Below are 15,940 nucleotides of genomic sequence, written 5' to 3' on the forward strand. Positions count from 1 at the left end.
TTCCTCTTCTCTAGTTTGTGGCCCTGTTTTGGTGACACTGCAGGTGGGAGTCATGTGCTGGCTTACGCTCCTTAGGATTCCTAAGTGTACCTAGTGTACCATGAAAGGTATCTGTCAACATTGGATTGAACACAAATGATCTACAATTTAACTCTCCTAAATTAATACATAACTGTATCTTAAAGGTTCTTTTTTCCAGGAAACACTATGATGTTATTGTTAATGTATGATCAGAGGGGGTCTGACTCCTGACACTGCTTAAAATTACCGTAGTTATTTGACAAGGCCATGGTGATCACCCTTCATGGTCTTCATCCTGTTAATTGAAGTGCTGATCTTTAAAGAGGCTTGTCATTAGGTCTGAAAAGCACAATGACATCCATCACCAATTTATCCAAAATTATTTAGCCATTCCAAAGATATAAGACCTTTTAGTGTTGTTGTAGATGACGGTATACTAGCCAAGCGAGCAGGAAGACTGTGGTTTATCTGTATGCTGTATGTCAAACTGTTTTACCACCCACTTGGCTAATGCACCTTAATTTGCTTCAATTCTAAAAGTTCTAATTTGGATTAGTAAAACCCTAAAATGCTTGTGGTGACAGCGGCTATCAGATGATGCATGTCTTTAGGTTATTTAGACCAGGTGACAGGTCCTCTTGAAATGCATTACATGACTAGAATATCTGCTAGGTAGTAGTGAATAATCCATTCATTCATTTTGTTCCTTAGATGCACTGTTTACATATTGGAACAAAGCCACAACATCAGAACTAATGGATTTTTTCACCATCTCAGAGTATGTACCTGTATTTCCTCTTAACCTTTGTGTACCTGTAATGACAACAGTCAGTTCTAAAATGTATAAGTTTATTTATTCCTATTAATTCACATTTTATTGATCTTATTCCCTGCAGAGTATGCTTGCATCAGTTCCAGTATATGGGCAAACGATACATTGCCAGGTATAGTGTTACAATAAGCTGTGTGGACATCATTTACCTATGACAACAGGGTATACTGTTGTCTTTAGGCTGGATTTTGTTTGTTTTGTTGAATGTCATTTCTGTACATCATGACCGTTCAGAGATATATTACGATAAGTCATCATGTACGGTGTATGAACACTGCATTTGCACATAGATATTTTGACAGTGATAAGCATACTAAGTTCTGTGTCATGTGCAGGAAATTTTTGCTTTCACAAATCATGTTCTTAGATGCATGTCTACTGTCTAATATCAGTAGTGCTATGGATAGATGACGATATCTTGTCACAGAATAACTGCACTATATAATAATAGTCTTTACTTCTGTGGTGCCATTGTCTTTTATATTTTAGATAGTCTAAGATGAGGACCCATTAAATAAGTACCATACATCAAAAACAGCTTTGCATCATTAATAAATGTTAGAAACATGGGGGCAGATATATTTACATTGGCTACTGCCGGAAGAATAATTTATTGCATCTTTAGGCTTTTGTCTTAATTTTAGCCAAAATTTTCACCTTGAGTCACTCCCCTTCTCAGCCAAGTCATGTCCCTTAACCACTAAGCCGTGACACCTGATAAATGTAGGCTATTGTTTTCTCACACATTGATACAGAATTCTGGCACATTTAGTTTATTAAATCTACCCCACTGCTCGAGAGACGCCCAACTTCTTCAACACTTCAGATGAAATCCAAGATTACAAAATGTACGCAATGTGTGACCTTGAACATATATTGGGTTGGATGAGAAGTGTATTGCTTTCATCCTTTCACAGAATTTATTGACTTGAAACTTAAGGACGTTTTAAAGATGCTGTTTTGAATTATTTTCATGTGATTCACTTAGTTATCCGGAGAGGGAATAATATGTTGAGGCTCAGCAAGGGTTAATAACATACACAATACTCCCCAATACCCCAGCACTCCTGTTTCACCTGCTGGTGCTTACTTCCTAATCCCATGTCAGCCTACAGAATATGCCCATTCATGTGGTCACTGACAGTGTGGGGATTGGTCAGGTTAGTAATACTGTTTTTTTGTTTTTAACCCACTCTGAGCCCATTTGATTTTTTTTCTTGCCAGGCGACCCCTTTAGTAAAGCCATGTGCACAGACCCTAAACTTGTATTCTGTGACACATTATGTGTGTATATTATAATTTTTTTATTTTTTATTTTTTTTTGTTATACATGACCTGTTTTTTGAATTTTTAGGAGACCCCTAATAATGTTAGAATACTTAATAAAAAAAAAAAAAAAAAAAGGAAAGAATTGTTCTTAGAGTAATTCATGTTTTGTGCTTAAGCCTAACAGTACTGGACATCTGTTTTCTACTTCATTATGTGGTTTTTTACTTTAACAGTTTAAGCTGGTTATAGAGGTAATAATTCTGTCACATTCTGGTGAGCGTCCTATATTGTCTATAACTCTCATCAGAAAAGTGTCATCCCCAAATAGATATTTCCCATTAAATGGACAATTTACCTTATTGAACATTGATCATCATTTTTTTATTTAGAAAAGACCACAATAGAATAATTTTAAACCTCATCGCTATGCGTTTGTCCATTTTCGATTGTTACCAACAATCTTTACGTCTATGACCAGCTTTAGTGATGGGCCGTGTACGTTGTTACCAACAACCTTCCTATACACTAGCCGTTAACGTCATATGTTACATTGTGCACACTGACAAACCACTGTAACTCGGGTGAAAGCATGATACACGGTGCCGAGTGCATGTTCCAGGGATCTCACACGATAACATGAATAATAAGGTTGACAGATGGTGTATGTGTGTCCTGCACTTTAGCACTGGTGGTGGTACACTATAGGGAGCCAGCCTAAGCTGACTGCTAACACGGCTCACTCTTTCTGTTTTCCTCACTTGATTGCTGACAAGTATAACAAAGTATATGGCTCTTCTCCCTTCCTGCCTGGTAAGACAGTCACGGTGCCTTGCTATTATGGTGCCTTGCTATTCTTCTTCACTCTTGCATGCCTGTGTTTATGGCATTTCTTAACCCTTGTGTTCATTTCATAGAATAGCTAACTGCATCATCACATCATTCTTCTGTTGCCATATCAGTCCATAGTTTGGTGTAGGAGAATTCCTAGTTAATATCTATTTCTATATGATGAGTGATGCTCATGGGATAGGCTTTACCCAAGGCATTGACTTTTAGTGCTTTGTTTGTAGCATGTTGCTTTTCCAGTTAATGACATTTTTGCTTCAGACCCAATTTTTAGTTAAAGTTGTGTGTTTCTGCTTTACTAACTGCCCCCACTTCTCTGCAGTGGGGACACATCTAACTGGTGCTTCTATCCCATTTCCACTCATCTTGCAGGAACCAGGAGGGGTTGGGACCCATAGTTCATGACCGAAAGTCTCAGACATTACCTGTTTCCCGTAACAGAACAGGGATGATGCATGCCAGATTGCAGCAGCTCAGCAGCCTGGATAACTCTCTCACTTTTAACCACAGTAAGTTCTGCGATGTTCTTAGCTTATCAGCCGCCTCTTCCTGTACCACCACAGCACTGGCACGTACCAAAGCCTCTCCACACCACACCGGGATTATGGAAGATTTTTTCAGTCTGGGCTCTGTTTCATGTTTTTTCATTCCCTGAACAGGCTTGCTCTCGACACCAGATGATAATGCGTGCCACACCATTATGTCAACATTGTGCAGCCACAACAATTTTTATGACTATTTTCTGCTTAAGTCTCATACAATGCTATGGAAATTTACAGCCGAGAGGATATCAAAATATGTGTCCTCCGAGTAACTTCATGCATTATCTGGTTGTCCTTGGGCCAGTTATCTGGAAATGTGTTGGCATGGTGCTGACAGAGCGTGCTCTGCACACATTAACGTCCTGGTGCTACTAAGAAGTATACCCGATGATAGGTGAGACTATTCTGTCCACAATTGTGTGTCTGAAAAAGCATTCAATAATGAATTGACTTTTTCTGTGTTTTCAGTGTGAGAAAGATATCAAGTATACTTGGAATAGCTGTAGAAAATGGTAAGATTCAATCAGGTTGACATTGGCCTAGAAATCTGCATTACATTTAGCCAAAGTTTCTATATTTATCCTGCTTTGCTTCCTTCTTTCATTTGTATGGTACATAACCCCCAGCACAGCATAGTATTTATTTATATGGAGATACCCGACTGCTTAGCAGCAAATGATTTGATGTTCTTTTTGGCTTTGTACTAACAGCGTTATGTTCCTAAAATGAGCATTTTGTATAGCATGAACTTATCATCTAAAGATCTTTGTCCTGTGTAGTCTGCTGATCATAAAATTAAACCATCATAAGTTTAACATGCAATAGCCATGTGCGGTATAGCAAAGAAACCATAGATCTGCATATAGTCCAATATGGAAAGTGCACTTGATAGGAGACCTGGAATAGATATTTTTTCAATAATTCTAGTGTAGTGTTTTCTTTTTGTCTGAACTGACATCACACCCGGTGCACATACCTGTAAACCTATGATTGAGTTATGGCCAGATATTACAAGACCCTGACGATGAGGTAGTACAAGTGACTGAGAAAATGTAGTTTCCATGTCCTGTTACCATATTACATTAGAAGTAGACATACCAGCAGCCATTTGCTATACATCTTGTACATCTATCATTGTTTTTGGGTGCTCTGTTTAAATATAGGACATCACAGATTCAAAGCTATATAGACATGTAAAGTATTTATCATGGTGACATCCTTTATCTGATGAACCTGATCTTTTAATGATCCCTGGCACTGACTCGCATTGCCCTTCACACTGGATGTTTCCTTTACTATGACAGGTTAACCTATAGGGATTCTACAAGTTTAAGAGAAATGAGGGTGAACTGTTAAACTGCCCTATTCACAGCCATACAGGCACACTGGGCAGACAGACTTGACTAATACTTTAAGATTTATACTTAGGCTTATGCTAGATAATACATTCAGTGCAGTTCTAGGCCGTCTAGTCTAAGTCTATAGCACCTTTTATTTAGCTTACTTTATGTAGCATTTTGCACACAAATTCTGGTGCAGTTTTGGCTTACATTGCTGCATGTTAAGCCATGCCCTTGCCTAGCAAGGAGAAAAACTATGTAAAACTAAGTACCTATTTACTTCTGTGTTCGGGATTCCGTTTGGGAAGTCCACTTGGGTCCCCCCAAATGGAAACTTATATGGATTATAAAGTGGTTACCTGGGAAACCTATATGTTATGTATAGGTTTTCGTATGAAAGATCCCCGAGCAGACTCCCCAAACGAAACCCGAACACAGATGTGAACTGGGCCTTAGGCCACACATTGGAAAAGCTGTGGAGTTTTTTTTTGTGTGTGTGTGTTTGAGCCAAAGCAAAGAATGGCTTCAAATGAATATGAAATATCAAGGACTTATGTGTCGCACTTCTGCTAAATCCAGTAAATTGACTAAATTGACAGTGTAACAAAAAACTGCACATCTTTTTTGCAAATTGTGGCATCAGCCTTAAAGAGGATTATGGCAAAGTCACATTGTCCATGTATCCAGTGGGATCCAGACTCCAGCAATAATTTGTTTCAGTGAAGCAACGGAGATTTCATGCAGGCTTTGCCAATGCTTATATTAATGTGAAGAAAGGTTTTTATGCGCCAAAGGAAAAGTAGTAAAGCTCTGAGTTCAGTGTAGTTGCTTAACATTATGTAGTAGAGTTAAGAAAACTATACTGAATTATACAGTGTAAAGGTCCAGTATTATTTCCAATGACATGACTCAGCTGTACTGTGAGGGTCAGATACCTGTATGGGGAAATGGACTCTCTCTGTATAGTATGCACTGGGAATATTTGTGACTTGTTGTCACCATTGAGCATGGCTTCAGCAACCTCTTATTAGTTGTCCGTATGTATTTTCAAATGACCATAGGTGAAATCTATATTAATTTAGCGGTTATGTCTTCTTAATCTTCTTAACCGAAATTACTTTCCATTTTCTGTAAATATAATGTTCAAGTCAACCCTGGCCAATTGTACTAGAGAAGCAAAATGCTAATAAACAAAACTGGCCATAATTTCTTTTATGAACTTGATATCATCCCATGTTTTTATTTCAAGGAATTGTCTAGGATGTTAAGAACATTGGGCACAAGCGGGAAGTGGTATAAAGTAAAAAAAGAATATTCTACACTCACCAGTTACATCCCTGCCAGCTTTGCTGGACCAACGGGAAACTGAGGAATCCATGGGTGATAATGTGTTTCTTTGTTTAAAAAAATATCCTGGACATGCCAAATTTTCTTAAAATCCCAGATGAACCCCCCTTAAAGTGCAAGTGTCACTTGATTTTTTATTTATTTATTTATTTTTTATAAATTGTGTTAATGCAAAGGTTTTTCTAATAAACTGTACTAAGGAGGGGGGCTATTATATTGAGAAAACACCATGTGACATTTCTTGTTAGCAGCGCTGAGGAAAGGACAAATACACAATGAGTTACTGTACGTTGGGAGGCTCTTCCCTGCCTCTTCTGCAGGAACAATAAGAGTAAGCTCACATAGAGTAATTTAGAGCTGATTTTAAGGCAAACTCCATGCAGAATTGCATTCATGTTTTTGCTTAAAGGGAGTCTATCATTGCAGAAATGCATTTTTAAATAAGCGTATATTCCAAAATCTCGCACATGTTCTGTATGCTCAATCAAGAAAAAAAAAAGGAAAGATGGCCGCCGGCCATCTTCTAGAATGAGCATTCAGTGCATGCTCTAGATTTTGATCTTGGCAATGTCACTTGCTTCTTGTTATGCAGTGAAGAGGATCAGTAGGGGGGATATTTTTCAAAGGAGGGGCCGTAGGAAAAAAAGGAGTCAAAGACGTTTTTCAGGTGTGATGATGCAGTGCTTAGGGGTAACGCTCTATTGCTTCTTGACCTTTATTGTGTCTTACCCTGTGTATAGAGGGTAAGTGTCTATACCCCTTTACGGTAAATTTGCATATGCTAATCTACAGTTTAAATACTTAAAATTTGACTTTCAAGCCACAGAATTCTTAGTGAGGGTTACCATAGGAAAGGTCATTAGTTGATTCTGCACACGCTAGGTCCAGTTTTAAGTGGACAAAGTTCCCTTTCAAGCCAGAGCGTGCCATTTTTAGCCAAGTAGCTGCTTTGATGTTGTAGTGGTTTTTGGCGTTTTAGTGTATGTTACAATAATGACCCTATAATATAATTCTGCTGAATGCAAATGACTTGGTCACAAAGATTCTTAGTTCACATTAATTTCTTGTTCATTATTTTGTTGTTCCATTAAACATTATGGTTTTATGTATTTCTTTCTGCACTTCAATCCTAAATTTGACCATGAACCATATTTATGTCACAAAGTCATTTGAAAGTATGCATGCTTCCTCTCTCCATGAGCCTTGCTGCTTTGCCTGAATTATGTTTCTCCATTGTCTCCATTCTTCCTTCCTATTTTGGTAAGCCTATGCTGTGTTTCAAAGCTCTTATACTGAAAACATGATCAGGAGCCAAGCAACTAAATAAAAGAAAAAAATCTGACTGGTGCTGGTGGACGTGTATAACCTATTGGGGAAACACTGTTGTATTTTCTGTATGTAAAACTGTGATAATATTGTACAACATAATAATGGTGCAGTAGCTTACTGGTTAATGGGCAACATAGATCAGTAATTCTGGGAAGACAGGACTCTTGTCCGGCAGCTCACCTATCCTCAAGGACTTCATCTGACTACTTTTCGTAGTATTGTTATAAATCTGAAAGGTGATTTTCCCTAAGCAGGATTCTGTCAATCTGTGTTTTTGATTTAAGAAAGCCATATAGTAAAGCTTGAGTTCTGTTCACACCACGTTTATGAGCTACATCTAAAGGATATGATTAGTTTAAAAAAAAAAAGCAAACACTTGTATATCTAAAACTGTCCTTTTATTGTACTCATGATTGTATGGGCCAATTGTATGCCGGAGGAGTGTCATTATGTGCAGGAAGCCATAAAGACACTGTTTGACAGTATATGGCTGTGTTCACACCTCCATCAGGATATCCAGTTTGCTGTTCTGTTTTAGGAGCAAAAAAACTGAAATCCAGATGTGGACAGATCCATGAGATGATGGAGTCTGTCATGTATCAATTCTCAATGTCCACCATTTTACTGGACAAGAAAATGCTGCATGCAGGAGGAGTGTTTGCCTTTACTTTCTGAGAGCATCTGCATTTGAGGCTCTTTTTGGTACCTCTGATGCAGATGTGAGCATAACCTATAAAAACCTTGACTAATTCTACACTACAAGAATGGCCTACAGTTGCACATGTATTTTTATCTTTTTTTTTTTTTTTTTTTTTTTTTTAGAAAAAAAAAATCTACCTGTGTAACTTTAGGTCCAGAGTGTGTTGTGAATAGATTCTTAGTACATTTATAATGGTTATGTGTGTGCACTGCCTATATCCAAGCAAGTTTAGGCTACTGTATGTTTCCCACGTTTGTGCCATGTGCCAGATGGAAAAAAAAAATACAGTTGTATACTTTTTCAATGACAGTTTGCTATAGCTGATATCTTGTTTTTTGTTTTGGTTTTTTTGTTTTAAAGAAAAATGTATTTTTTTATTTGTCAGCCTAAAGGGCTCCTTCACACGTAGGCAAAGGGGCGGATTTTGACAGCGGATTTCGCTTCAAAATCCGCCCCTTTACAATGGTGGTCTGTGCAGACCGCCGGGCTTCTTTTTTCCGCTAGCGGCGGGCTGCTGCTAGCGGAGAAAAGAAGCGACATGTCCTATCTTCAGGCGGAAACCGCGGCGCGCTGGACCGCGGCTTCCGCCTAGCGGCAGCACCCTCCTATGTCGGCTCATTCATTTGAGCCGACATAGGAGGGGAAAGCCGCGACCGCAATGGTCACGGCAGGCGGGTTTTGACCAGAGAGAGACGCAGCTCGCCGCGTCTCTCTCTGTATCAAAACCCGCGTGGACGGTTCACATGTGAACTGACCCTAAGAATATAGTTTGTCAATAGATGTAAATCCATCTGCCATCTTACTTTTTGTAAGCCTGAAAAGGATGGGTGGATAGATAGATATAATATCTATGCATTTTCTACAGAAATCTACATTTGGCGTATGGCAAAAACTTAGTTTGAACAGAGTGGCTTCTAACGTATTGTGCTTCTGTTTACAATGAGGAGAATGGCAGATGCTGCTTAACTTGCATGTATTGCTATGTTTTTTCAGTGATGGCCTTGTATACCCTGTACATGCTCTTCAAATGCTTATTTTATTCATTAACAAATTGTCTTTTTACTGAACATGTTGCTGTTGAGACAGAATTGTTTGATCTCTGGATTTTTAGAAAGACAATTGTACATTGGAGAAATTTTTGGACTACAAGACTAGAACCTTTCCATAGTCCATTTAGAATGTATAGTCTTAGGTGTCGGTTTTACCATTTGGAGAAGGCAAAGTAAAACACTACTACATACTTGTGTGGTCTGTCAGATGTTTTAATATCATGGTTAAAATCCAGACGAGAAGAATGAGTTTTTTTTATATAAATGTATTTTCTGTAAAACTAGATGTAAGGTAGACTCCACATCTGCACAGGTCACCATGCATGATTATTTATTCTATCTGAATGGTAGAAACCATAGCAGACCACATTATTAGACTGTGGAGTCAGTCATGTGATGGAATTGTCTTTCATGTGACAGATCTAGCACAGATTTTTGACCTGTGCCTATGTGAGCAGAGTCAGATCTTTGCGTTCTCTTATCTACGGCTTTAGAGATTTGCCTTGAAATAATTGAACCGACTATTAGTCAGACTTCTAGGTCACACCCGTCCAAGTACAGATGTAGCAGGGTTTAACTTGACACTGATTTAACAGCAACATCATGTTAAAGGTTGTTGAATCTGTACTCATTTATTATTGTATCCTGTACTGAGTTTTAAGTTTTCAGCTAATATTTCATTTACTGATGCTTTCGTTATTCAGCTTCATGTTCACGTATGAAACATTTACCAGTTGCTTCTCCATATTTTTTTTAGGCTACGGCCATTCAGATGCAGATATCATTCACCAGTCCTTACTTGAAGCAAACGTAGCTACTGAAGTATGCCTTACAATCTTGGACACTTTATCATTATTCACCATGGCATTTAAGGTTTGTACAGTTTGTTTGTTTTTTGGTGGGTTTTTTTTTTTTTTTTTAGCAAAGGAGAGTATTTCCTCCAATATTGTATAACAGGTTATCAAACAAGTTTTGAACTCTATGACAAAAGTTGATGAGAGTTGCTATTCTTTATAATTGGAATAATTACCACTTATACACTGAATTGTGGTAGTAATAGATTATCAAGGCCATACCTGACATAAGATGACCTGAGGCGGCGGATTACATGTGCCGCTCCGAACATCATAACCTCAGGAGGGGACTTTTTGATCTGCAAATGATGGGGCATGTCCTACAATTTTAATTATGGGGTCCCCATCAACGAACCAAAGATCGCCAGGACGGGTATCTTGCTTGGGGTGGGTGTGAGGTCAGGGACCTTTCTATAGGTTGCCTCAGGCAGCAGAGAGGCTAAGTTCACCTCTGTAGATTATTATTAATAATAATAATATTTTTACTAGACAAATAGACTAAGAAAGTCTCTTGGATTATTTAGATGCATATTTGTATATGATTTGAAAAGATTTTGCTTAGCTAAAGTGAGATTACATATTTACATACATGAAGTTGTGCAATAATTGGCAAAGTACATGTGTTAAATTGTATATCAAGCATGTTGCATGATGTTTCAGGCGCATATCCTCAGTTTTTCATCTTTCCTGTCTTGTTTTACTAGTTCCGCATGCCACTATTTTTGGCTACTTGGATGTTCCGCATAGAAACATATAAGTACCATTGTTTCTAGTTTCTAAAGGCAGGGTGTAGCTAGGGGAGGCAACTGGTGCTGGTTGTTAGGGGGCCACCATCAAGCCATTGTGTATTTAGATACAGAGAAGTGAGGGCAGTGAACTGAACTCTCTTACCAGATGACAAAAAGGCAGCTACATCTCTGCTATAGGAATAGTATAGCCAGGTTATTTTCCCGTGTGTCCCTGCTTACCATAAAGTAAATTATAGCTGACTTTCTGACTAGTGCCAGACCATGGAAAGTTCCAACATTCCTGGTCGTATCAATAAACAACCGATCAAGACAAAAGACTGTTCACACTAAGATGGTCAGAGAAAATTTTTAATTTATTTATATTTGCAAAAATGTTTCATGGGAAATAATCCTTAAAAATGTCTTGATGATAAAATTATATTTTTTTGTTTCCAAAGAACCAACTTATTGCCGACCATGGACACAATCCCTTAATGAAGAAGGTCTTTGATGTGTACCTCTGCTTTCTTCAGAAAAATCAGTCTGAGACTACACTTAAAAATGTCTTTACAGCGTTAAGGTCATTAATTTATAAGGTAAGCTGTAAAAGGTTATCACTTCATATGTTGACTTCAGTTTTCAATTCTTACACTTCATACACAAAGCTAGTAACACCCAACTGTTAGTTTATCGCTATGTTAATAGGAGGAATAAGAGAGTAACAGAATAAAGATGATGTATAAGAAAAGTTTATTCCAAATTGTTTTTACATGGGCATTAGAAGCATTTACTAAAACAGATGCATTAGTAGAGCCAACAGGTCTTAATTAACCCTTTCAGTGCAGTTACTGCTCAGAGCTTTATTAGTATGGCGCTGTGATGCATCAGGCACAGAAACTGTCTTAGGCTGCTTTCACACATCAGTGTTTGGTCAGTGATTGTGAAAATTAGGAGTGGAGACTACACAGAGATCAGATATAACAGAAATATTTGTACCTGTTCTGTGTTTTTAACCCACTCCTAGTTTTGGCACACAATCATTGATGAAAATCACTGACTGTGTGAAAGCAGCCTTACATTGATGCTGGCTGAACCTGACTCTAGGCCTGCTGAAGTTGGAGATAACAGCACCGATTTCAACTACTTACCCCTTTATAAGCAATGACAATAATGATCACAGCATTTAAGTGGTTAGAGCAAAAGGAGCCTCTTCTCTGACTGACAGCATACCCTTCCCCCACCCCCATCAAGATCAGGGATTCCCTGGTTTGCCATTGCAGCCATGAGACCTGACCATGGCATCCCTCCTAAAAAATTTTTTTAAAAAGTCACTTATTACAGATTTTGAATTTGTCTTAAGTAAATATAACTCATAACTTTTAAAAGAGAATATACTTTGCTCAAACCCCAAGAAGGATCCATTCAGAACTGTGGGAAGTTGAAGGGAAAATGTAATATTTTTGCACATGAGCTGCATTGTCTGGATCTATATAGTAGTATATTTATAAATGAATGTATGTTTTCTTCTTAGTTTCCATCAACATTTTATGAAGGAAGAGCAGATATGTGTGCTGCCTTGTGTTACGAAATTCTGAAATGCTGTAATTCCAAGCTAAGCTCCATCCGAACAGACTCCTCTCAGCTTCTGTATTTCTTAATGAGAAATAACTTTGACTACACTGGAAAGAAATCTTTTGTCAGAACTCATCTACAGGTGATTGCAGTGTGCCTTATATGTCTGTCTTCATTATAATGGCTATAAACAACCAGATGTGGAAAAAAATATATACATGCGGGACCATTCTAGATGCATTAATACAACTGTATTTATGTCCTTACTGTAGGCACGACATGACGGACATCCTACTGTTGTACTAAACCGGATTTAGATTACCATTACCCTTGTCTGAAACCAAATTATTGATAGAAATAGGAGGCAAAATGCAAAAAAAAGAAGTCACAAGTGGAGTTTGGATGATATTTCTTAGTTCTGCTTTCTAAGAATGTTACTTTCTATTTATTTAGACCGTATTTTTGTTAATGCAGTACTGATCTTTCGAGGCCCAATAGGCCGAATCAGCGCTGTCCATAGCTGGGAATCTGTTCCTTTTGGAATAGAAATACTAATTTGGCAATTAAATTCGCATCATGATATTAGACTTTTTAACTGAGTCATGCATGATGTTAAGGATGCTGCCCTCTAGAGGGCGGCGTACAGAGTGCACTGTTCTCCTAATTACATCCTGGAGAATAGATTTGCATATTTTTTTTATCCAAAATGTTTTGATCAGTGGAGGTCTAGATCCCGAGACATCACCTGTTACTTAAACTGAAGAGACAAGCATTTAGCTAAGCATTGTACACATTTGGCTACAATCACTTCTGCTTGGTTTTCTTTAGAAAGTGGAACTAGCCATTAGTAGTCTCATAGACCACATACTGAACCTATACCGCATTTATAATGGGTGGAGTTTTCAGCACCCCCACAGATCAGAAATTCTGACATGTTGCTATGATAGGACAATAGGTACACTGAACCTCCATGAGAACCCTCTTAGGAAACCCAAGATGAACTCCAGGTTATATACTGCTTTATTACTGACTTCTAAGTACTAGGACTGTCAAGAAAAGGTGGGCCAAATGGTATTGAAGCCTCCAGTATGACAGACAAGATCATTCATTAGTTCAGTCATGATCAGTACTTTTACAGAATCATGATTGTCTCATGTTTTGATAGATTCCCTCCTGTGCAGGTTTTATATAACTTTACTAAATATTTGTATTGGTATCACTTTTTATATTGAACGTTTGAAATGTATTGATATATTTTGTGTTTGTGTATTACAGGTGATAATATCAGTGAGTCAGTTAATAGCAGATGTAGTCGGAATCGGAGGCACAAGATTCCAGCAGTCCCTCTCGATAATCAACAACTGCGCAAACAGCGACCGTCTTATTAAGGTTAGTGGATGATGGAAAGAAATGTATAAATAGTCAATAAATTTGTATGTTACAATCATACACTAGTAGAATTAAGTTATGCTGACATAGAAAGCCAATGCAATCATGGTTACAACCAGTAGGGGGAGCTCACTAACTTCATTCAAATATTGGCCTTCCCAAAGTCTGCACTTACGGGAGATCGGAGACCTTTCCTTAGGGAATGTACAGCCCATTTTCCTCTTCTCCTAATTCAAATCAAATATTATAGACAAGTATAGGGTTTATCAAATGAGTCATGGATTGATGACAAGCATTCAGGTTTGCCTAAAATATACAGGAGAAATCAAGTGTACAGATTATTCACTTAATTACAATGTGTAATGGAAACACTATATATAACTATGAATTGTTGGATAAATATACATATCCATGTTGTGTACAGAATAATAGAATTAAAGGGGTCCTCCAGGGAGCATTTTAATAGTTATTTCCCCTTCGATTCCTGGCTGGAAGACTAGATCATTAAAATAAATAAGCAATCCCCCAAAGTACAGGTAACTGGCATTGAACATGGGAGAGAAGAGAGGAGGCAGAGCAAATTTGGGGCCAGGGGATGGTTTTGGTCATGTGACCTGGGGTCAGAACCAGCCCAGAAACCTGTAGTTTGTCACTTACAGAACCACAGAGGTAGTAAGTGTATAAACACTCCCTAGAGAATCTTATTTTCTATGGGCATCACATTGAAGGGGAAGGGGGGCTTGGTATTAATGAACTATCCTTTGTGATCGGTCACCAATATTATATTGAGGGGGCATTGGTCCCCCGATGCTCCCACCGGTCAACTCTTTAAAGTTGGCAGTGCTTGCCTGAATTCTGCAGCCTCTTCCAACAGCTGATCCACCAGCTTTATACTGATGCCCTGCTCTACTTTTAATCCTGATGTATTTTTAAATAAAGACAGACATGTTGCATAGTTTACTTTGTTATATATTTCATTATGTTATAATCCTACACATTTCTTATTGTTCAGCATACAACATTTTCATCTGATGTAAAAGATCTAACTAAAAGGATTCGCACAGTTCTTATGGCCACAGCTCAAATGAAGGAGCACGAGAATGATCCAGAAATGCTTGTGGACCTGCAGTATAGCCTGGCCAAGTCCTATGCTAGCACCCCAGAGCTACGGAAAACTTGGCTTGACAGCATGGCCAGGATTCATGTCAAACATGGAGACTTGTCAGAGGTAGGAAGCTTTCTGCTTGTTTCTGTTTTTTCTTGTTTCTCACCATTTCTGTTATCGGGTATCCATGATATACAATATTAGTATTCATAACTGCGCAAATTATTGGATTGTGGTTATTAAATCAAGCTTATAAACACACCCTTTACAAATACATTTGTTATAAAAATCCATTGGGTATCTGGTAACTAGACCCCCCACCAATTCAGCATCTCTAGTTCTTGATCTAAGCAGTGAAGCCTCCATGTCAGTCATAGGACCTTATTTTGGGATAAAAAAAAAATTGATATGTCAGAAATGTACATTTTTCTTTTATTTTTTTTAACTTTTTATTGAAGAGTGTGCAATATTAAAAATATGAAACATACAGTAAATACATATCAAACATCAAATCTTGTAGATACTCCAGCCAGCTCTGCTCATCCAGTCAACTGGGGATCTCAGGGGTGGCTGAAAAGATGTGTATAGAGTATCATCGGCAAGCTGTATTAGGAACCCCACACTTTTTTAAGTTTAAACTTTCTCCATGTAGAACAATAGAATAGGCATTTCCAACACTGTTAACAGGAGATCCACTATCTCTTTTCAAAAGGTTTGTACAATAGGACATTCCCAAACCATATGTCAGAAATATGAGTATGGGGCATGTTAGGCATTCCAGGTGAAAGAAATTTTGTGAAACGAAAAGTAGTCAGATAGCATTGATGTAGGATATAAATCTGGATTAATTTGTTTTTAGCAGATGGGGAAACCAATCGGGCTGACTCCAGGATTTCCTGTTAAGTCTCATTTGTGTGAATTAGAGCTGCCAACATATCAAAGCAGGTGTTTCAGAGTGGGACACCTTAGCCTGAAGCAGGTGAACATAGAGGCCAGAAATTATACACCAAGATCCTG

At 38.0% G+C, this 15,940-nt stretch overlaps 1 protein-coding gene across 13 annotated transcripts in view; it reads left to right on the forward strand.

Annotated features, from left to right (window-relative positions):
- Positions 1-15,940, forward strand: part of DOCK9 (dedicator of cytokinesis 9) — a 203,178-nt gene that overhangs the window by 138,834 nt on the left and 48,404 nt on the right. For 8 of the 13 annotated variants that reach the window (XM_075265309.1, XM_075265317.1, XM_075265316.1 and 5 more), the window contains exons 36-43: positions 733-799; positions 918-965; positions 3,341-3,477; positions 10,033-10,148; positions 11,316-11,453; positions 12,389-12,571; positions 13,705-13,818; positions 14,831-15,046. In XM_075265309.1, coding sequence (XP_075121410.1) covers positions 733-799; positions 918-965; positions 3,341-3,477; positions 10,033-10,148; positions 11,316-11,453; positions 12,389-12,571; positions 13,705-13,818; positions 14,831-15,046 — 1,019 coding nt within the window. Of the gene's footprint in view, positions 1-732; positions 800-917; positions 966-3,340; positions 3,478-3,978; positions 4,023-10,032; positions 10,149-11,315; positions 11,454-12,388; positions 12,572-13,704; positions 13,819-14,830; positions 15,047-15,940 lie in introns of all 13 variants that reach the window. The other 5 variants (XM_075265313.1, XM_075265311.1, XM_075265312.1 and 2 more) reach the window with 2 other exon arrangements.

Source organism: Leptodactylus fuscus, chromosome 2, assembly GCF_031893055.1.
Source record: "Leptodactylus fuscus isolate aLepFus1 chromosome 2, aLepFus1.hap2, whole genome shotgun sequence".
Taxonomy (NCBI): Eukaryota; Metazoa; Chordata; class Amphibia; order Anura; family Leptodactylidae; genus Leptodactylus; species Leptodactylus fuscus.